General features: G+C 37.0%; 1 protein-coding gene across 4 annotated transcripts in view; it reads right to left on the reverse strand.

Moving 5' to 3' along the window:
• LOC117435441 (suppression of tumorigenicity 18 protein-like) overlaps positions 1-24,693 on the reverse strand; it is a 109,790-nt gene that overhangs the window by 65,220 nt on the left and 19,877 nt on the right. For 3 of the 4 annotated variants that reach the window (XM_059016793.1, XM_059016784.1, XM_034058590.3), the window contains exon 3: positions 23,034-23,184. In XM_059016793.1, coding sequence (XP_058872776.1) covers positions 23,034-23,184 — 151 coding nt within the window. Of the gene's footprint in view, positions 1-49; positions 136-23,033; positions 23,185-24,693 lie in introns of those variants that run through there. The other variant, XM_059016795.1, reaches the window with a different exon arrangement.

The raw sequence follows: 24,693 nt of genomic DNA on the forward strand, positions 1-24,693 counted from the left end.
TAAACTTTACTACAGTAGTAGCAGTAATGCAGTTTGAATAAAAACCTACTTTTTCTTTTGATCCTGGAAGTTTTTTTGATGTTTCCGCCTGTGCTGGAGCTGTGGCTTTGAAAGGTAGTCCCCAGGAATATGACATACTGTGCCTTTGACTGCCTGGAGATAAGCACCTGCGTTTGTCCCCTTTTACGTCACAATTTCCTATTCAGAGCTCTTCAATATGATGCACATTTGCACATCAACAGTGACCCCCCCTTTCCTTCACCCTCCCACTCACGTGAATACACACAAACACACACACAATCACACACTCATGTACACACACTCACACATAATTATTATTTTTTTTTTTCGGACTGTGGGTCCAAAACTTTCACTTTGATTTTCATTAAAGGATTGCTATGGCATATGTCTTTCCAAGCTTCCCATGTATCAGTCATCATGCAAATGAGATGGAATATTACTCTTCTGCAGCAGATGGCCAGGGATGATAACAATGGCTCAACAGACGAGTTTCAATGTCCCTGACTTTATCGCTACGGCAACAACAACCTAAAATATATGTAATGGAAGTGGTGCCTATTAATTTTGTAAGCTCAAGCGCCCTGTTTTATTATTTTGTGAATGAATAGGTTTAGTTAAAAGGGGACTCTCTGTTAATGTCTCTAGAAGACTATCTACAAAAGCCAGAAACCTGGACATTATTTTTGGTGACTATGTAAGGCAGCAGCCTAGCAATTATTTGAGTAATTAGGTGTAATTCCTCCCTGTAGGCCATGTAACCCTCCTGTGATAGCACATGCATTAGACAGGCCCATATATTGAAAAAAGAAAGAAAGTGCCTCGAGATACTGCCACGGAGCTTACATAAGCCAAGTCACAGTGATGTCACTGAGCCTTCTGCCTACTTGTAAATACAAGCCCTTCCAGCAAAAAGTAAATAGCAGAATCGCTTAGCAAACAGGGGCCGATTAAAATGACAAAGGCTGCCACACTTCTATGTGGAGCCTGGGGGCCCTCAAATCCAGTCCTCGGAGTGAGTGATACACTTAAGGGGCATCTTAGAGAAGCAAGTATTTCCATTACCAGCTGTCACTAGGGGACACCAGAACAAGCTTGTCTCCAGGTTGTGTCCAAGTCCCCTGAGATCTCTGTGTGACCGGAATCTATAATTGTTTTTTTTTTCTTTATGATACTCTTGAGTCTATTATGGATATTTTTTCTTTAAATAAATTACTTTTTTTAACATTTTATACAGACACTTGATTTGCTTGATTACAGAATAATTACGTAATAGAAGTAGGATCACCTTGTTCTTTTTAAAATGATATCAACACATTTGGGTAGATACAACCATTTTGCATTATAACACATACAAGAAATTATCTAAACTTGCTGTATCTCACATGTTGTTTCTATTATGTATTATCTCGAACTATGGGCCCACAAAATTTAGATGGGAGAAACTGTTTTAGGAAAATATAAATTAATTCAAATAACAAAGCAAATATGGAGCAATTTTTATTTGGATTCATCAGTGCAGTGGTAATGGAATTTTATATCAGTTTATTGTATGGAGTGATATGCTTCCCCCCCCCCCCCTCGCATAATAATTTGATTACTGGGGCCATAGGGCCCAGATTTGCTAACATTGCCTTTAGTGCAATTGCTTGACTACTCCTAGTATTCAGACTGTACATTAGGTTGAGAACATGTTTTAAATGTAAAGCTGTTATGTCAAAATACTCAAAGAGCTATTACAGTATGTGTTACATGTTGTATGGGGTGGACACCTTGAGTTTTGGCTGAACTAATCATAAAAAACATAATGCAAAAACTTTGAAACTGAGGGTGTGACTTTAAGGGTGAGCACTGGAGACCACCCCCACCCCCATCCCTCAGGGAGCTTAAAATACCTATAGGGTGTGCATCAGAGGAAGGCACTTCTTTTGGCTTTTGATCAGTTTAGTTTACTCAAAAGAAATATAATCACAACAATTAGCATAAAGAAGATTGCCACCTTGAAGCTTTTGTTTGTTAATTTAAACAGCTTTTTGATCACTTTAAGTACCGTATATAAAGAGTTAACATATCCTGATTCTGACTGATTCCAGTAAAGCAGGTTCAGCTATAATAGGTGTTTAGAGATGTATATTATTTATGTAATTTATGTAGTTATTTAAGAATACACCAAAACCCTTGCTCTATTACTGTATGTACATTTGTTCAGTTTAAAAGTATAGGAAATAGCATAGTAACACACTAGCAGACTGTTAGACAAGCTGTTTGCGACCAGTACAATTAAGACTTGATTTATCAACCTCTGTACATGAAGTGCCTGCTTTCAGAGTTCCTGCTAGCAGTGTACAAATGAAGTGATTATGATAATATACTGTGAAAAGATACAACATTTGACAAAAAGTAAAATTTGGTAAGATAATAGGGTTTGTTTTACGGATCTAAGCACCAGCAGATCTGAATGTATATAACTCACGCTAAAGACAATATATATTCAGTAGCATTAAGGTAATGAAAATGAACAATTGTGCAATTGTGGTAGAAAGGTAAATTGTTTTCCCATGTTTATCAGCAAGCACAAATGTTGAAAATATGAAAACAAATCTATCAGAATTTAAAGAAAATTACTTTTACAAGTTGTAAATCTGGGAAATGAACACAGCCACACTGGCAATTAAGCTACTGATGTAAAAGAAAATACTAGGTCTGATATTGCTTGACCAAAACCTTGACCTCAGTCCCATTGATAATCTCCTGGGATGCACTGAGAATAAATAAACCACGGCACGTGCCAAGATTCTGAAAAAAATGAAGAAATATCCAACAGAGTAACTATACCTCATCTGTATGTCTTGTCTAAGATTGTTATGTTTGGGATTTATCTTAGTTACATACAATTACTGTTTTGTAAAAGGTTAAGAACAAACTGGTGAGTGAAATTCTTTCCAAATCCATGGGTGAGAAAAGGCAACAGTGTTCCTTTTAATATACACATTGCCCAATGCACTACATCTTCAAAAATGAAAAGACAAAGGATGGCCTACAAAGAACCGAAGAAACAGAAACTGAATCATCCGCTTATACTGCAGCATTTAACTTCCATCAAAAAGAAATACACATGCTGTAGCTATGATAAATGACTATTAACATTGCAATTGCACAAAATGTATATTTGCTTTTTAATAAATGTATTTTTCATTTTGTTATATATTAAAATAAAATATTAATATTGCCACCTTGTCATTGTGTTTTGCTGTCTTTTTTAAGCCGGATTGTGGGTAATAGTCCAGAACAAATGATCTAATTATCAGTGGTATTGAAAAGGTTTTAATTTGTCTCCTTTTGAACTACTGGATTTTCTATTTAATAGCAAAAGCCTCTCTTGATAATTATAATAATAATGATAAAAAAAAACAAAAAAACTTTCAGTTGCATAGAATTTATCGGATATTACTTTAAAAAAATATTAAAGTAGATGACACTGGCCCTGTGGTTTCTTTAATGTGTTGACCCCTGTATGACCCAGGTTCAAATCCCAACCAGAGATTTTATCTTATGAATGACAATACTGCAAATGTCTGTATCTGTTTTGTCAGTAGTCTTTGCAAGAGTGAGGAAAAACAGAATTGGAATTGGTGTTGCTATTAGGAATTGGTGTTTAAGAAATGGGTAGAAATGTATCCAAATAATACAAATAAAAGTAGGGATTTCATTTATATCAGTATCGACTGAGTATTGAGTACTGACAGAGCCATTGATCAAAATGTTAATAAGTGTCCAAAAAAGCCAAACCAAACTACAGAAATTAATAAAGACATTTCTGCTACCAAAAATGTAAAAGCTGGTAAGTCCCAAAACATATCGTACATCAATAATAAAAACGAGGTGGAAATGGGTAGGGGGCTCGTCTTAGAGGTCTAAATAATGGTCTACACAACTCTGTATTAATCCAATAGGAGTTTTCATGCATTATGAACATTATTAATAAGCTGAAAATAAGGCTGCAAAACAGCTTACGTTTATTTATTTTAGTTACTGTTTTTAATTTGAAACTCAGTTTTACCATAGTAAAAGCATAGCAAAGTGTAATAAAGTATAGTAAAAGCATGGGGTAAAGCATAGCATTGTAAAGGTTAGCGGGTATGGTAAAACATATTAATAAACATGGCAAACTAGGTTAAACTATGCTAAATGCTTAGTATAACCAGGAGATATCAGACACAATGGATCCTCATGATGTTATAAGCAAGGCATTTGTTGATAATGTATGTTGCTTCAATGTGGCTATGCTCTGAAGGCCCAAACAGAATATCAGCCTCACCCTGGCACCCATGGTCTCCTGTAGGCTGCTTATGATGTAATCAGCAGTGTGGAGTAGTGGTTAGGGCTCTGGTCTCTTGACCGGAGGGTTGTGGGTTCAATCCCAGGTGGGGGACACTGCCGCTGTACCCTTGAGCAAGATACTTTATCTAGATTGCTCCAGTAAAAACCCAACTATATAAATGGGTAATTGTATGTAAAAAATAATGTGATATCTTGTAACAAGTGTAAGTCGCCCTGGATAAGGGCGCCTGCTAAGAAATAAATAATAATAATAATCTTTATTTATAATCTAGTAACCTGGGTCAATTTTAATCGTGAGTAGAATCATTATCAAGTATTCTCTTTACTAGTGACAGAATGCTGAACTGGCAGTGCCTCCATATCAAACTGCTTGATTCAGTGAGGCACTGCTGCATTCCCATCAAAGGAAGCTTGTGTTTTCCAGTCACTTTTGCACAAGCAAAGATGGTGACTCGATTTGAGGATTTTTTTTGTAGTCGTGTGCAATGAAAACTTGGCAGCATCTTGCAGAGAGTTTCATTAAATTCATACACCTGATCTTCATTTAAATCTTCAGTCATGATAAAAATGGGTCACTGGCTAGTATATGTGAAAGGACCATCTCTAGCTCACCTGTTAATCACCGGTTTGAAGTATGTGAGCCAGACAGATGTTGCCTTGAAAATGACGGGATCCACCCATTCTTTCTTTGAATTTAAGTGTATTTTAAGTAGTGGTTAGAAACCTCCCTGCCTCCTCTTCTGTATGAAGTATGAACAGTATTATGATCTATTTAGTATGTAAATTGCCTCGTAAAACATTTAATCATAACATTTGTCCCTTACCTAATCATCAAATTGAATCATTAGATGAAGTATGTTTCTTCTAATGGTATCTGTATGTGAATTTCATGAATTGTACTCTTCTGTACACCATGTAGCCAAATTTGTTTCAGCTTCCTTCCTTATACTGACATTTTTTATGTTTGTCTTTCCGAAGGCCAGTGACAATCATAATGTAAGAAAATATAATTTCCAGTGTAAGCCCTATTTTTATACAGCAGAAACCAAATTGTAAACTTGCAAGATGTAAAATATACTGTTGTGTGCATTTCACGGGCGGGAGCTAGGGCTGCATGAAGAATATGGGTTAGTACTTAGAGGCTTAGCCTCGATGGAGTGATGATGGCCTGTGGGCCAGGAGTGCTTGTTTTGAACTGTTAGTGGCCTGCGGGCCAGGGCAAAAGACGGGGTCTGGACTTTATACTGCAAGAACCTCGTACCGCAGAGGTCGGCCCCACGGGCCCCTGGGACCCCCTGAAAAACATAGAAATCCTCTGACTGTAGAGAATCCTTGGAGGCGCTGCCTCGCAGACCGGGCCATGCCCCCAGAGGACGGAAAGGTTCATAACCTGAAAAGAACGAAGAAAAGAGAATCCCTTTCTCCAGGAGCCGCCCTCAAAGAGGTGAGGCAAGTCCTCCAAGACCAGGCACTGAAAGATAGAGTTTGTTAGTATTTGGATTTTAGTATTTAAGCATTGTAGATGATTACAGCTCTTACTGGCACAGTGAGAGGGATACAACAGAGTCTCTGGGTGAGACGAGAAAAAAGCACATGAGATGCGAAAGAATAGTGTGGCCGGTGGTCCCCTCTGACTCTCTGCAGCAAGGACCCCCCTTTTGAACGAAGGCATGAGTAGCTGCGCCAGACTCGAGGCTGGGGAAGTGAGACTCACTAATCCCCCAAAAGGATGGACCACCGGCCCCCAGCAAGGACCGCACCTGTGAAGACAAACAAAAGACAGTGTGCCAATGCGCAACAAAAAAGAGAGATGGTTAGTAAGACGGGCTATGTGTGACCCTCGGTGGAGAGGAAAAAAACCCTCTGTTAGGAGGAAACCTCTGGTCCTGGCGGGAAGGGTGTCCCCACTCCAGGCATACTAGCAATTGATTGGTGGGCTGCTGAGATGTCTGTAGGAAGAGAACTAATGTAGGAGTGGACTGCTGCTGATGACCAGTGACCCATAGTTTTTATAAGGTGATGATTAACAATGGCTTTTGCTGCTGATGAGGCTGCGCCGATCCTGAATGAGTTGCGGGGTATAGAACTGGGGAGATAGAACTGCTTTGGTGATAAGAAAAGAAAGGTGAGTTGCGAACCAGAGTCTTGTAATGACATTATGGGAACAATCAATAAACAGGGGATCTAGGGAACCAAAGGTTTTTTTGACAGATAGGAACTTGGACAAGGAAGTGTAAGGGCTGTCATGGGAGTTTATCTTGGATAGTTGAATAAATTGTCCTTGACAAAGCTGGTCAGTCTATGATGAGCGACGGAACAGAATGAAATGATTATCAGGAACTACTGAAAGGTCGCAAGAACGAATACCTATGGCTGGGAAACTGGATAACGATGGTACTGTAAATTCTGCACTTCTTAGAAATCCGAAGAAAGCTGACAGGCACATAGCTTCCATCACCAGATCGTCAAATGTATTAAAACATCCTGAGCACAAAATTGAAATTAATTGGGAGAGGATGTCTGAAGATATGGATAGTCTGGATGGAGATGACGGGGGAAGGAGGGGATGGACAAGCTACGATAATTAAATTGGATACCCGAGATGTAGGACTTTATGGATGCTGGCGAAAGATGTGTGGACAATGAATGCTACAATCCAATTTTCACTGAATGGAATCGGGGGATATTCGGTTCTGGTCGCAGAATGAAGAAAATGACGACCAACATGTAGTGTAGGAAGACCTGGTAGATGGAGAGAGGGCTGATGACATATATTCTCTTGCTGATAAGAGTAGATTGGAGAGCGATGCATTTAATTGAATATGAGATGATGGAACTGGGGAACCTGCAGAGCGATTGGAGCTGCTAAAGAAACCAGACTGCTAAACTTGGTGATCTGTAAACAAGATAAAACATCAGCTGCATTATTGAAAATACCTGGAAGATGACAAACTTGAATTATGAAGTTGTAAGAAACTGAAATCCATGAGACGGTAGAGAAGTTGCATGATGGGGGAGGGGTCTGCCTTTAAGATTGATTGTTGCTTAAAAATAAAATTGATTTCCTAGACCAGGAGTGCCCCCAGAGGTGAGCTGCTGCGACGATAGGGTAGATTTCAAGGAGAGCTGATGATTTGAGATGCTGGTAGAGATTTTGAATTTCGTGAGGCCAGCTGTCGTAAAAAACATTCATTGACTTGGACACCTCCGAATTCTAGGGAAGAAGCATCGGTATACAGACAGAAATCATGAGGGGCAGAAATGAAGTCATCGTAGAATAGCGAAAGACCGTTCCAGTGTTGTAGGAGGGTAGACCACATTTTGATGTCTTTTCCGGCTTCTGAGGAGATTTTTACATGGGAATCCAGGTTTTTTGCTATTGAGGAAAGGGCGAGAAGGTGAGAAATGGAAGTCCTGCCTTGGGGAATAATACGGATTACATAGTTGAAATGGCCCAGTAGAGATAGAAGGTTGCACTTGGAGATTGATTTTGCTGCTTGAAATTTATTGATGGCAGATGGGAGCTATTTTATCGAAAGGAAGGCTGGCTTCAAATTTAACTGTATCTAAAGTGATTCCAAGAAACTCGAGTCGAGAACCGATGGTATTGTCTTCTGAAAGAGGGACTCCTAGAGAAGAAAATAGGGTTTGAAGACTGGAAATTGCTTGAGCTGGAGGGTCTGAGGGGAGGGATATAAGGAGAAAATCATCAAGGAGATGGAACAGGAAAGGACCTGATATGAGTTAAGAAGAATCCAGCAGAGCGCTTCGGAGAGAGAATCAAAAATCTCTGGGCTGCTGCGGCAGCCGAAGGTGAGTTGAATGGTGAAGTTGAATTTGTCCTTCCAGCAGATTATAAAGAGCTAACGAAGTGAGGGGTGAATAGGCATAATTTTGAATGCAGCAGATATGTCGGCTTTTGCGAGCCAGGCGCCATGACCTGCTATTTTTATTAATTTGATGTCATCTAAAACTGTAATATAATGAAGGGAGAATTGCTCCTGGGGAATTAGGGTGTTGATACTGCTTGTAGAGCTGGCTCTTGGGGCTGAGAGGTCAATAATTAAATGCTTTTTACCACAGATTTTCCAGGTGGCAATTCCAATGGGATTGATTCTAAAGGAAGGAAAGGGTGGAGCGGAGAAGGGGCCGACCATGAAACCTTTGTCCACTTCGGCTCAGATTAAGGACGAGACAATTTGGGGCTCTAGAGTAGCTGATCGGAGATTTTTAGATGAATGAGAGGTAGATGGGATGTTGTATAAACCTGTAGAAAATCCGAACTGGAGGCCATTAATAAGATAGGAGACTAATTGTTTATCAGGATGCTGCTGGAATGTGTTGGCGAGAGCTGGGATACAGATGGGGGTGGAAACTAACAATAGTTTTGATTGTCATTTGAGGATGACTTGGACAGATAGATTTTGAGTGTGCGTCCCCACAGAAGCTGCACATATGAAGGAATCTACACTGAAGGTGAGTACAGGAGGAAGTATTAAAGTTATTGCATATTTGTTTGGATCTTGGACAATTTGTTTGGAGAAATTGATGGGGCGGCCGTAAACATCTTTTGAGTGGGATCTGCTGATGTGGAGAAGAGAATGAACTGGGGCTGCTAAGCGGTCTCTGAATCTAGGAGGGGTGGCTGGAGGTCTGGAGGATGAATTGGCAACCGCTCTTTTTTGACACAGAGCTGTTGAATGAGCTGTAGAGGCACAGACTCTGCATGCATTGGCCCGAAGGCCACTGAAAATACGGTTGAAGAGATTGTTATCCGGGGAAGACCAATCAATAATAACGTTATCTGTAGAAAGAATTGCTGCTGCTTTGGCTCAAAATGCTTTATGATATTCAAAAAACATGATTCCCCATATCTCACTGATAACTGTACAATGTAATAAAGATACTGGTCCAATTCAGAACAGCGATGAGGATAGACAGAGCAGAGGATGTCCCGGAAGATAGAGAAGGCGAGAACAAACCCACCAACAGAAAGATTTTTGAGAAGGTGAGGGTCACGGTGTTTTAATGTGACTGATAAATCTCCACAATCCAAACTCTATGATCAATGAATTCTGATGATGCAATAAGAATGGCAACGAGATTGGCATCCTTACCTTCAATTATTTGACGGCGTAATTAAGGGGAAAGAGTGTGGCGGTGAATACCTGCTGTTGACTGAGGAGAAGCTGATGCAAGGTTGAATTCTGGTATGTTGATTGCTGGAATTGAAGTTGAAGCAGAGGCTGGCTGAGTTGCTACGGCAAGGGGGGCGGAGACTGAAATGCTTGAGGAGGAAGGAGGGGCGGATAGAGAAAAAACAGCGGCGGCAGCTGATGTTCCCGGTGAAGCGAATCGGCTATCTATACCGTCCAGACGAGTGTTTGTGACTGTCAAAGCATCTGCAAAAGGTTGCATAAACTGTTTAACGTCCTAGAATATTTTTGACTGCAGTTCTGCAGCTTCGGCTGCTGGTAGCTGATGATCTGACTTTGAGGCTTCAGGAGGAGCTGGAGTGATGACGTGAACAGAGCTGGCAGGTTGAGGTGGGGCTTGCGCTGTAGAGCGAGACTGGGGAGAGCGAGGTGGAAAAACAGGCTTGGCTGAAAGAGACTCACAGAGCAAATGAAAAAGATAAATTCTACTAGAAGTAGATAGATTTACATTTGCCATCTGGCGGTGTCCATATTGGCTAAGTTTGTATCATATTAAGTCTTGTACACATAGTCACAATGTCATGTGGGTACAGAAAAAAAATCACAATGACAATGTCATGGGTATTACAATACAGAATTTATTTTTTTCTTCTGAATGTTAGAATAACTTGCAAATACTGTTGTACTGTTATTCACACTTTTGAGTGCTGTTTTTACCTGACAATTTATAAAAGATTTGTTTCAAAGTGATTTTAGCCCTACTATGTTTGTCTATGTTTACTGTGGAACAAAGTGACTGGTATGCTAGTGGTGTACCTTTGTAATACAATACATTTTTCAATTGACCTGCATTTGTAAGAGGTTTTACAATAAGCTTGTATGAGGTAGGGCTATGCTAAAATGGTAGAGTTTAATGAGCAAGACTGAAACTGAACCCCCAATAATGGGTATCACCTATTGTCTTTTAAGAACGCACAAACATATTCCTGTTGCAAAAGACAACATCGTACAGATCTGCACATTATTGTACTAGTCCCCTGTTAACACTGTCCTCAAGGAATATACAAGTTAGACATTATAACAATTTATACTTTATAATTTAGACCTGCATTTCTGGGTGATTTGTGTGAAAGAGTTCAACGAAAGAAAGCAACAATTATTATTATTATTATTATTATTATTATTATTATTATTATTATTATTATTATTATTATTATTATTATTATTATTTATTTCTTAGCAGACGCCCTTATCCAGGGCGACTTACAATCGTAAGCAAATACATTTCAAGTGTTACAATACAAGTAATACAATAAGAGCAAGAAATTAAATATCTGGTAACACCATGCTGGTATCTTTCTATGCATTTAAATGGCCTAAAGATAACAGTAGATCAGCACACAATACCTTTATAGATTTGATGAAAAAAAAACAAAAAAAAAACAACAGTCTGCAAATTGAGTGTTTAACGTAAGCCTGTTCCTTCTAAAGCTATTTATTAAAACTACAAGTGTATTTAAAATACATTTAATATACATTTAAAATACAGTAGTATAATAGCCAACACTGTAGATACCCTCTATTGTCATTCACGCAAGCTGCTACCAACTGAAAGGTACAGATGGAAACTGATCAATGCACATTTTATTATGGGTCTAAAACAGTAAATTCAGCTCTTAGCAGGACAGAATGGATTCAGTTGTAGAAGGTAATTTAGTTTCACTTTTTACATGCTGTCACTTCATGTAAAACCAACTGCTCAGTTTAACCACGTTCAACAAAAGAAAAGAAGAAAGGAAGGGATTAATACAATTACTGTACCGTTAAAAAGCTGAAACCATTTTTTCACTAACCTCCAAAGCCAGTTTGTGTTTGTGTGAGCGCTATTGTTGTTGTTGTTGTTTTAAACCCCATGTATGTCTCAGGTTAACCCGCACTTACGGTGCAAAAAAAGTGTTGGATTACTGTGGCATGGACTGAGAAAGCACTGTAAGAACTGTTTTTAGAATGCTGTTTTCTAAATCACCAAATACTACTGCAGTGCTTTGTTTTTGCAATCATTTTCTGTGTACAGCATACGTGCAGTACCATACTTTGGTGTTTTATACCCTGTTTCCACTGTCGTACTCGACCTGTGAAGATCCTTGAAAGACCTGTTTCTACTGTGCGTTTTGTGGAGCTGGCCCTGAACCGAGCCATGAAACTATGGCCCGGCAAGATATCTGAGTCTGGCCCCAGGCTGAAGCAGGCCGTGGGCGGGGCACCAGGGTCAATGTTCGGAATTAGAATGTTTTTGCATTGACTGTTTTAATTATTTCTTACTTTTGTATTGTGTGCTGTTTTATTGGTATTGAACTTAAAGGAATAAGAAATATAAAGCTTACGTTCATGAAAAAAGCTGAGGGAAAGATACATTCCTTTTTGCACCTTTTTTAGTTTTGTTTAGTTTTGCACGATAAGTTTATGAACTGATATTATTTTCCTATTATGTATTATTTGAGATTTATGTGTGATTTTAAATGTATTTGAGAGTGACGTGTATTTAGTTTGATTTGTTTTAGGGACACGGTGAGCTCCCATCCCCCTTTTTATTTCCCTTGAGTTATATTAATTCTGTACTAAACTGAAAGTGCCGTTTTTGTGAGCAAGATTTGTGGACAGTGACTATTAACACACTCAGCCCTATTTCTGCCTGTTTTTTAATGTTTTCATGTATGTTTAACTACTGGATAGTTTGTGCTGCAACATGAAAGGCCACAAAATTTCCTTTCATATTATGTAAGCTGCAACAGGATCAGGCATACTATATGTGACAGAGATGAGAATATATGTAAAAAAAAAAAATGCCTTTCCAAAAAAAATATGTATTATGTTTGGTATATATATATATATATATATATATATATATATATATATATATATATATATAGTAATCAAACTGCACCATTGAACTTCAATATGAAATGAAAATGGGGGGAAAAAATTAAGCAAATTGGGTGAAAAACAAAGGTTTTATTAGCACTTTTACCAACTGTGCATAATCACAACTTTGTTTTGAACAAAACAGAATAAGGAACACTGAAGAGAACTAGTTACAATTTTACATGCTCAGGCCATGTCCCATTACTTCCTGTGCCACTCTTTAATTAAAGCAGTTCCTGTCTGGCACAAGCACAATGGATAAAACTCTCTCTCTCTCACTCTCACGCTGTCTGTCTCCAAGTCTGCAGCTTCTCTAGCACCCTATCTCTCACTGAACTACTTATGCTTATACTTATTGCTGGAAAGCTGTGATTCTAAGCTTTACAACGATATCACCCCTTTCACTTTCAGTCTAGCAGGTAGGTGGCTTTTACAGTGCCTGAGTAATATGCACATAAAATGAATGGGGCTGAGTTTAGAGAGCTAACAACTATGCTAACTTTCTTGGGTACTGATGAAATAAACTGAGAATTATTTAACATTATCATCTTGGCCTTTGTTTATGCACACTGTGTACCAGCATTCTACACACGGGCCTCACAAACTAACATGGCAGAAGTGCTAGTTTACTAGTGGTAATCAGACTGAGTTTTAATAGATTCTTCCTCATCACCACTCTTATTTCTTTCTGATACATTAATCGTCTTCTACTGTGCTGCTCCACCTAAATTCAATTAATCATGCATTCCTTCCATCTTCTGGTGAGTTTTGAAGTGGCCGCCTTGAAACACGTCATTACGTAGGGCTATGCATTTTCATCAGCTAGTAAACAATGTCCTGCCCCTGGCTCTGTAGTGGAAATGTAGCGGACCTTAACCTACCCATACCTGGTCGGGCTACACAAAATCACACTGTCAAGCACCACTAAACATTTTGAAAAATGTGTGCCTGCACCTTTAAGATAAGTTAGGAATTTTGGAATGAGAACTTCTTGTGTTTTTGTTGCATTTAAATTATGAATTAATCTTCTTGTCCCTACGTCGTACAACTTCACACACTTAATAAAAAAAAATGAAGTGTGTGAAAAAATGGTGTATTATGGGAACATAATGTACCGACCGGGTTTGCTAAAAGTCATTGTAAACATGTTTATTGTTTTTATAGGTAAACAAGTTGGCCTTGCAAGCATTTTCCAGAGCTACATTCTCATATACACTCACCAGTGTCCCAATACAACCCCCTACAATGAACATGCATAAATAAAGTACGGGAGCAGGTGCATCCATTAATTACTTTAGTATTAAAAATACTCGTCTCACATTTACTGAATGTGCTATGTGTTGTGCCAACTTTTAGTTTATAACTGTATTATAATTTTCTAAGACATATAAATAGAAATTGAATACAATAGTTCATCCTGGTAGCTACAAATCGTAGGTTAGTAGTACAGAGGACAAATGTACAAGAACAACATTAAAATTCAATAAAAAGGGATTTTAAAGTATAAACAACATGTTATGCCAGACTAACTACAGCTGAGGTCTGAACAGAAGCAAACCTAGGTGGAGGTATGTAGAGGGAATTGCAAATAGCTCTCCATGCTAAAACACTTCTCTGCAAGTTTTGCAAACGCGTATTGCCAAGTGCCTTGTTCAACTGATACGTTTTACTAAACAACCTCCTGAGTTGTTACTGATTAAGACAAGTACAGTATATGCACTCTGATTTCTCGCATCCTAGACAGTGATAATAAGATTCCCTGTTGAAAAACAAACTGGATTATGAGGAGCAGTAAACAGTTCCTTAAAAATAGACAGCTTTCTTAAAAGAGGCCAGAGAAATGCAAAAGAAGGATTTAAATTTGAAATTATTCCAGTAACTGAAAGGTTCTTTTGAAAGGGGATTTTGGAAAAAGATGATGACATAAAACTGGTAAACAAGTATCAAACCTCTGTAAAATGCAGTTTATGGCTTTTTAGCACAACATAAGACTCTGACTTTGTCCTCGATTTATGAACTTCACCTATCCAGAAAAGATTGTATTGTTGAATTTGTGAAAAACGAACTGCAGAGGTTACAGTGCAAGTCGCTTGTATGTCAGAATCGTGTATGTACATTGAAGAAAAAGGAACAGAGGTAAGATCTCATAAAGATTGCATTATTAAGCCACAGACCATATGGGAGAAGATTGGACTTACTATACTTTTAAGAATGCATAGAATTGCACGGCTTCAAGTGGATAAGGCAACTACAAAATAACATAAATTACATATTAATATTATTATTGTAATTGTGTTAGTTTTAAATGTCTAAACCATCTGTGGTAACAACAGAGAACTCTGGATTATGGGTACACCAATAATTGGATCATAAATCAGCCCTGACACCAATTTTTAATACCATACGCAAAGTATCTTCATTTGCAGTCCTCTCACACAGACTGCACAATGTGATTTCTATAGTAAGAGACACCCTAAACACAACATAGTAACTTCTAATAAGATAATAAAATCACAGCTCACAAATACGGCATTAGGCCAGCTTAATAATAACAAATAAAATGTACATCCTACAGTAAGCTCATCTTCAAACTCAGCATGCCCAGTTTAAAAAGGCTATGTTAAAAATGGACAAAATTATCATGATAAAAAGGAACTTGGTACGGCTATAAAATATCAGTCATCTTAACTAATGTTTTCTTCCTTCTGGTGACATTTTAAAACTAATAAGTTTAAAGCACCCCATTGGCATGCCCTCTGTTGCAGAATCGTGGTTTTATCTGATAGAAGTGATAGGATTAGAAAAAATAGGATACAGTAGCAGTGACAAACCTAATCTTTTTATAAAATGTTGGTGGAAGGCAATGGAGTATAAAAATACCAAAGATCATCCAACAGATTGATGATTTAGTGATACAAAAATATATTTTGAACTCCCAGGAGTAGAAACATATGAGTTTAACTTATATGAACAGGAATAAGGGAGTGGCCAAAAGATTTAATCAATGAAATAAGGCCTACACGACTGTAAGAAGGCAGCTACGTCATATACACTTAAATACAAACAGTACAAATCTATTATAGTAATGATTTGTATAACATAAGGACCTAATACTTTCTGCATAAAAAATGTATTTCAGAAACAAAAATATTCTAGTTTAAAAAAAGCATCCCAGTGGCCTCAATAGAGTTCATAAACATGTCCTCTCAGTTCAGCAGGTACACCAGAGTGTAATTACTAGCCTGCGCACCTCAACTAATCTACCCCCAGTAGATGTAAAATATACTACAAGGGTGCTTTTTAACATATTGACTTTGAAAAGTCACCAGGATGTGATGAAATAAGAGATTATATACAAAGTGATTCGAAACAAAAAGAAGAATATGAAGAATAGTTACGATAATTGTGACATTTCATAGTATGGATGAAGCAGTTTTTTCGGTAGTACAGTTGGCGCCACCTAATCGGGATACTGATAATCGGGATTTCTGCTGAATGCTATTTATGTTGTTTAATTGGGACGTCACTTCGTTTAATTGGGATACAGTATTTTCAAATGATGAACGGAGATCGCTTTTCAGAGCAAGACAGGTTCGCTTAACACAGCGAGTAAGTGATTACGGTGTGATTTGCATAAATTGCGTAAACAATGTTGAACTGTGGCTTCTCAGGCTGGTGTTGCAAAGAAAGTTGGTGTGTCAACATCGCAGGTGGGTCCGTGTACATTCCGGCCAATCGTTTTTGCATTCTAAATCGAAATCGGAAAACCAGAAAATGACTCATTTTTCTATTTCGGTTTTTCATAAAAACAAAAATCGACCTGTTTTTCATTTTCCAACTTCTGAGTTTAAAATACAGAAACTGATTCAGACTTGTTTTCCCATTTTTCATATTGCTTTTTGTAACAAAGTATTCGAAATGGAATAATCTAATACAAAAATAAATAACAGACTGCAGGGACGGAAAATGAAATCAATCTCCAAGAGTCGGTGATAAAGAAGGTAGTCTTTATTCAAGCAGATATCTGGAGAGACAATACTTTGCAGGAAATATGATAGATATACTAACGTATCGGAAGAGGGACAGTCCTATTCAACCAAGCGTGCCAGCCCCCTTTAGTGATCCTGTGGCAAGCTCTGTAAGATGCTAACATGTCCTCTCACCCTGCGGTTTGCAGCTCTTACAAAAGACGGAACTGCGATACCTGTGCGAAACTGTAAACAGAATTCACCCCCACCCTTCTCCATATTCTGTTACAAAAGAACCCCCCACTGCAGCATGAAAACACTCCACAACATTTAATATCTTAAAAATTATGTAGCTCCTTCAAGACCTTTAAAAAAATGGTCAGACAAGGCCAGCTCTCTGTGTCCCGCTGTTATGACGATGCTCCTGTGCTTATTGTCGTGGAAGTGTTCTGTCTGTTTACCAACATTATTTATTAATTAATTTAGCAGTTGTTACAAAGTACTGTATTAGAATACAGCCGTAGGGCTACATTAAGTTAATATAATAATCATCCTTGTATCACTCAGGTACAGTGCATTATAATAATACTAAAAATAATAGACCTTTACATAAAGGGAAACAATCCAGATAGCCTACGGTTCTTAATATTTATATCCGGCTTTATAAATTAACTTTATAAACTTAACTGGATTATATTATCATAACACATTTGTCCAGGGCGCTCACGTATGTTGTTTAGAGCTCCCCTTTCACGGGTACCCAATTTGTTTCACTGGGGGGGCGGGGGGGTTGGGTTTTTACTGGAGCAATCTAGGTAAAGTACCTTGCTCAAGGGTACAGCAGCAGTGTCTCCCACCTGGGATTGAACCCACGACCCTCCGGACAAGAGTCCAGAGCCCTAACCACTACGCCACACTGCTGTCATAACAACGAGACACATTCGATACCAGTAGAGCACGCATCAGTACTTTTTTTTTTTTTTTTAAATGGTCTATTATTTAGTTTTGTATTACAGATTTTTCAATTTCGAATACTTTGTTACAAAAACCAATATGAAAAATGGGAAACAAGCCTGAATCAGATTTTGTACTTTAAACTCAGAAATTGGAAAATGAAAAACGGGTCGATTTTTGTTTTTATGAAAAACCGAAATAGAAAAAAGTCGTTTTCTGGTTTTCTGATTTCCGATTTAGAATGCAAAAACGATTGGCCGGAATGTACACGGATCCAGGTGCCTTGGGTGCCTTGCTCGATGTGATTTCATTATTTTTCATTTCATGTAGAAATAAAAACAGCGATTAATTTTAAACTTGTATTTTAAATTATATATTTAACATTTAAGCATAATGTGATGTGATTTTATTATTTTTCTTTTCATTTAGAATCACTAAGAACGTCTCAAATGCCTCTCGTTTAATTGGGACAGCCACTTATTCAGGATATTTTGACTTCTCCCAAGGTGTCCTAATAAAATGGCGCCAACTCTATAATATATCATGATCACGAATATTTACGATAATCCTATCATGGACATTTTTTTATTGCCCGATAATCGTAGAAAACAATAGTCACTGAAGCAGAACAGGAGGAGTTATTCTCTCCGAATAATAGCCTAAAATCATCAGTGTGGATGTATTTTGGCTACAAAAAAGATATAACAGGAACCAAAGAAGATGGCCATCCAATTTGCAGAATATGTGGCAAAACCACAACAACCAAAGCAGGAACAACTTCAAACATGATGTAGTGCTTGCGTACTTACCACCCAGTGGAGTAATTGACTTTACTTTGTGATGCAGTAATATTGCAATCTAAACACTTAAAACAATGTGTTAAGTTATGAAAATGTAAATTTAAACACAGTAAGCGACGCTGACTTACCAAAGGTAGGGTGGTCAAACGACATTTTTGATTTTATCAAAAAAGAGATAAAATCGATTTTTGTAATCACTTTTCATATAACTTAAACATGTCTGAAATGAAAACATACAAAAATACTTTTTAAATGTGTAAAAACCTTTTACGCACAAAATGTAGCTTCTTTATTTATCCAGCGGCCGTCTTGGATTTTTTTTATGCCTCTGCCGACTTTGAGCTTTCGCAATTTTATTTGTACTAAATGATAACACATTTTAAGAAAGAATGTTACTCTAAGCTAAACGACCACTTCATATTGGAGGATCAGTGTTTTATGTGTACAAGCCAGCCTCTTGAAAACCGTACCTCTCACTATGGGCAGAAGGTGGTAAGGGCATGGCACTGACAGCTGATCTGTCACAGCAAAACTGCACTGTTGCCACTGTCTCAGAGCAGAAAGTTAAACTTCGGCAAACCTGAATGTGCGTCACTTAATCCAACCTGCATATCTTCCAAACTCCACCTGAGGATAATAATTCAACAAGATATGTCTTCCGGACACATAGCATTAACCAATTACATACATTTTGAGAGAAATGTATTTGTTGTTGTGAAATACGGGCCCCAAAAAAGTACGCATTGTGTGCATTTGTGGTTTACTTTGTCTTTATTTACTCAAATTAGTCATTTACATTTTTTTTCTGTAATACCCTCTTTATATGCTACACTCTGTAATTTGTGTGGTTCCAATGGTGGCAGTATAAAGAGGATATACTGTATTTTACAAATGAAAAAACAGTACAAATGTAACTGTGGTTAAAAAAATGTGGTCGCCGATTACCTATTTATTTATATTTAAGCTTCTAATTGAAATTCAAGATTTTAAAAAAACATTTAAACTAGAGTTATGATTATGCTGTCAAATCAACTTAAGCATACTCATACATATGTGCAAAAAAACCCAAAACAGTAGCTTTTAATTTGTGTTTCTAAACCACAAATAATTTGATGTTAAAAAAGGCGGCCCTATAGAAAATGTTAGTAAAGTTTAATTTACAATGTACAGTGCTTGTGGCTATTATTATTATTATTATTATTATTTAGCAGACGCCTTTATCCAAGGAGACTTACAGAGACTAGGGTGTGTGAACTATGCATCAGCTGCATAGTCACTTACAATTACGTCTCACCCGAAAGACAGAGCACAAGGAGGTTAAGTGACTTGCTCAGGGTTACACAATGAGTCAGTGGCTGAGGTGGGATTTGAACCAGGGACCTCCTAGTTACAAGCCCTTTTCTTTAACCACTGGACCACACAGCCTCAGGGCATGGCCATTTATATTTAAAACAAAATACAGTTTTAATAATAATGGATTTCATAAACCGTAAGCCTTCAAGAAAACAAAAAATTGTGAGCCTATAAATGTTTTGCTTGAGGCCTTTAAAAAAAAACAACTATCGTTTATTGTTTGTATTTTTGTGTTACAATAGTCTCATACATCTACTGCTGGCTAACAGTTTGTAGTGTCGCCTTGCTGTTGCTCCTTCTTGTGATATAAAAAAAACAAAGCTGGTGATTTCTTCAGCCTCATGGCATGTAAGTTAAGAAAGTAGTTAAAAAACAACTGCGACTTGTCATAATCGTTGTGTCATGAAATAGTGGGCTCACTATCATATTGTGGAAATGTACTATCATTTCATCCCTATTTCATAACCATATCAAGTTGCTCCCAATAAGGAATACATAGATACTATAGATAGACAAGTTCCCCATAATTTTAAAAGCAATGTCTTTGCCAAAAGCAGTAAAGTTACATTTTGATACAAGAACAATTGCTTGACAAGTTGGACATCACAGAATTGACTATAATAAACATTGAAAAACACCGCAATCTCCTCGCAGGGCTGCATTGTCAAGGGTTTCACTGTAAATTCAGGACATTTTTGATATCTGTGTCTGTTAACCACTGTTGACCTCTATTTGGATATTGTACCAGTGTCCTCTTACCTATCAACAAATACCGCATAATTTATGTTTAAGTACCTTTGTTAACAACAGGATCATTTTTTTTTCAATTTAAAAAAAAAAAAAAAACCTTGCTAATTAGTATTGGCATCCATCCAAGTCCATACAATGGAGTTAATTTGCAATAGGAACACAAATAAAAGAAAAAGCATGTAATCTATCCAGCCAGTGTACAGTTCATGCAGTTGTGTGATCTATTGAGTAACAAATCCCTTTCTTTCTTGTAATACTCTGCACTTATATTTGTATTGTGTTACTTACATTGGTAACCAAAGTAAAATGTAATAAATATAAATGCAGCATGCTATTGAGTTGTTTAGTGTGAAACTTTCTAACCCTATTCAATTATCGCAATTGTCTTCAATTAAAAAACATCTCTGTCTGTCTAATGAATTTGCCTTTCAGCTACATTTTGGTAGGAAAATGCACCAATACACAGATAAAAAAAAAAAATATATATATATATATATATATATATATATATATATATATATATATATGTATATATATATATATATATATATATATATATATATATATATATATATATATATATATGTATGAAGTGAGTTTATTTGTATAAACGAAAAACAAAGAAACTTTCAAACAGATATGGTAATTGAGCACAGATGGCCAAAGGGGGCATTAACAACTCCAATATTAACTATCAGAGAGAGAGAGCAGATGCTTACTCCCAAACCCAGTTTTATAAAGAACAAAAACTCATTCAACACGAGACCTAAGCAGATCAGTCTTTATCTCAATTCAATTCACCACTTTTCACATGTGTATCTCATTTCTAAAATAATGCCTACAGCTGCAAAATATCTCATTAGTCTGTTTTACCAGACTACATATTTATGTGTGGTATTTCTAAAATCATTTTGTGATTTACTTTGACATTCATTTTTTCTGTTGCATATTGAAATCATTCATGTTCATTCTATTGTGTTTTCAAAATGCTGGGTATATGTTACCGTTCAGTTTAACAGTGTTTACATATTTACCAAAAATGACTACAGTCAGCACTCACATATCCGACTCTATACAATTATGACTTCAGTGACGGTTAAATGAGTGTGATGCATAGCTGATTATTTCATCTCATTTGACGTGTATGTAGGTGAGCATGTTGTAACCTGCCCCCTACCCCCCAAACAACCCCCTGCCCTGCACACACACACACACACATACACATTTTGTAAGGAAAGAAAAAATATGACTTGGGTTTGAGGAACCTATACACTGGGCGTACACTTCCATCTTGGATTAATCCTGTCTGTCATAATAAACATAATGAGACCTTTGAATGGTATAATACAAATGGTTAAAATATATAAATGCATCACTGCATCTACTAATTACACCTAAATATCTATCTACTACAGATTTATGTTTAACATACTGTATTATGTACGTTTTTCTTAATGATTTGATCTTCCTATGGCATTATTTTTATTAGCATTTCTTTCTTAACTACATCTAGGATCAGTGTGTAAAATATTGCCTAACTTTCAGAGAAAGTGTAAACTGGAATATAACACATAAACAAATGGCTGTGGTAAGTTGAAAAGTGTGTACTTGAGGTCCAGCAGACCCTGTTATCATTGACTCAGGTGGGCTTATTAATGTTAAGCAACACACATTCAGCATTTCATAACTATAAAAGTAAAAGTAAAGTATTACACCATCCACTAAGCTTCCTATACTTTAGTTGAATGCTACATGCTGACCTCTGCTGGGTAATTTGTGTACATATTGTATTGAATGCAGTACTGTGGTATTATATAAATACACCAGGAGCACTTTGTAATAGTTTACTACGACTCTATACTGCACACTTCACAGCTTCCAAGCAAGGTACAATCTGACTGTATGGGATTCTTTGTGTAGTCCATTATTTTGACAAAAAAAAGAACAATGTAAATCAAAAGCAGAGAGACACTGTACCTGCATATTAAGATTTTGGTCAATACAGAAAACTACTAATGTAACACACTACATTATTTTTGCATACATGCCAACAGTCCCTATATGGTCGGGGCAGTCCCGATTTCCTAGCAAATGTCACGCATCCCGATGCATAGGAAGAAAGTCCCGATATTTACACATTGAAAAAAAATGATTTATTCTGCACAGTAGAGTTAGTGAAAACCACACGCTGTGCTCTTTGTGCGGCTGACACATCTGCTGATCACTAACTTACCTGTATACAAAGGTAAGAACGCTTCATTGCGTATATCTTTACTGTCATGCTGGTCGTGCGGTGTTGAGTTGAGGGGATACTATTATTATATGATGTTTTTGCGTATGACCCTTCCCGTGTATGATGCGTATACAACTCCCCCCGACCCCCCCCACCCCCACCCCCACCCCCACCCACCCCCGGGACAAGCGTCCCGCTGAACAGTTTCCAAATGTTTTTGCCAATGCTATACACAATCTAAAAATAGCAGGCACACATTCTCTGAATATTCTTTGACCTGCTAAACGCAACTGAATTGCAGCATTTAGTAATTGATGTCCACCAGTGAATTTCATTTGTAAGCTGCGTTTTCTTTGTCTCACTGTGCTGAGATGCATGCTCAAATCTATTCTTCAGGGGCATCATTCTCATCACAGTCGTTTTCATTACCAAAGTGGCAGTGAGATCATTGGCACTACTCATCAATTGCTGTTTCTAGAACACTATTGGAAACAGTGGAAACAAAGCTTTCTGTTGTTACTATTCCACCCCTCCTTACCTTGCCCAGAGGACACAGTGCAATGGTCCTCCTCTTCCCCTTCCTCTTCTGGCTCTGCAGGTTTCTCCAGGTTTCTTGATCTTCTTAAGCTGCTTTCTGATTTAACAGCTGGCTTGTCCACAACTCTTGGGTGTGCGCCCTTCATTGTTGTCTATGAGGAAGAAAAGGTGGGATTTTTTTAACATTATTGCCCTAGAACATTGTAAATGAAATGTCATGTCTTTTATAAAAATGCACTCAATTAATGCACATCATTAAACTTTGTTTTTCTATATAATGTCAACTGGCTCATAATAACTAAATGTGTCATAGCTGTGTGTCAAACACTTCAAACTGACTATTAGAAGACTGATCAGGATTATCTTCAATATACACTAGTGGTGTATATCAGACAGACTACTAGCAGTGGGCAACTACATATGAAGAGCTGATGAATCCAGTTGTCACCCAAAAACAGAGTTAATATTTTAATCCCAAGCTATAATCAGAAAAGGAAGGATAAAGACTGCTCTCTGTATCATCGAAAAGCATGTGCACTTTTCTGAAAACACTAACTAGGTTAAACAAATATGCTAAGTGGAGATCCAAACAATCCTTTGATCTCCAGCCTAGTTTCCAGACAAATTGCTTGGCTGTTTGTTGTAAATAACTTCTGAATATGTAGTTTGCCTCCAGGTAATAAACTGCCAGCTAAGGATGTTAGACTGGTAGATTAAGTAAAGGCTGTATGGGGACTCCTTAGTTGTACACTTCCTGGATGAGAAGGCAGTTCAAATATTATATTTACTAATTTAAAGTATTTAAGAAATAACATACAAGACCTGTTTATTACAGTAATGTTTGAATGCACAAGTCAATATCAGATCAGACATTTCCATTTAAGAATTATTTACTTTATGTTTTTATTCACAATATAGGTCACCTTGGATAAAGGCATCTGCCAAATACATTAATAATAATAATAATAATAATAATAATAATAATAATAATAATAATAATAATAATAATATTGCAACCCTGTATTTTATATATATATATATATATATATATATATATATATATATATATATATATATATATATATATATATATATATATATATTTACACACACAGGGTTGCATTATTATATATATATATATATATATATATATATATATATATATATATATATATATATATATATATATATATAGTAGCTTTAGCAGGTATTAATCAGCACCCTAAATTAAAAACATAAACTGATACTACTAATGTTGTTTCTGGTATGATTAATTATTAAGATTGGAAACTATAGCTACCTTCATGGCTATAGTATTACTGTACAATAACCAATTGTAACTTAATATGTCTGATATTATTACATAATACAAAAATTATGTTACATTTTAATGATTTTTAAAGCTCCTACCTCCAGCATCCCAGCAAGGTCACACACTATAAAATATTGTAAAAAAGAGGCTTGAAGAGTCAGAATGCAGGAGCTATGCAACTTGCTGACTAACTTTGCTCTGTGTTTTGACCAACTACACAAAGAAAAATGCTGTCTATTCAAAACTATTTTCACAAAAAGGGCAGTCATTATCCCATGAGGTTCAGCAACGATTGTAGGGCATGGCACTGAGGGACACCATTGCCAGTCACCACAGGGCACTTTTGTGT

Source organism: Acipenser ruthenus, chromosome 3, assembly GCF_902713425.1.
Source record: "Acipenser ruthenus chromosome 3, fAciRut3.2 maternal haplotype, whole genome shotgun sequence".
Taxonomy (NCBI): domain Eukaryota; kingdom Metazoa; phylum Chordata; class Actinopteri; order Acipenseriformes; family Acipenseridae; genus Acipenser; species Acipenser ruthenus.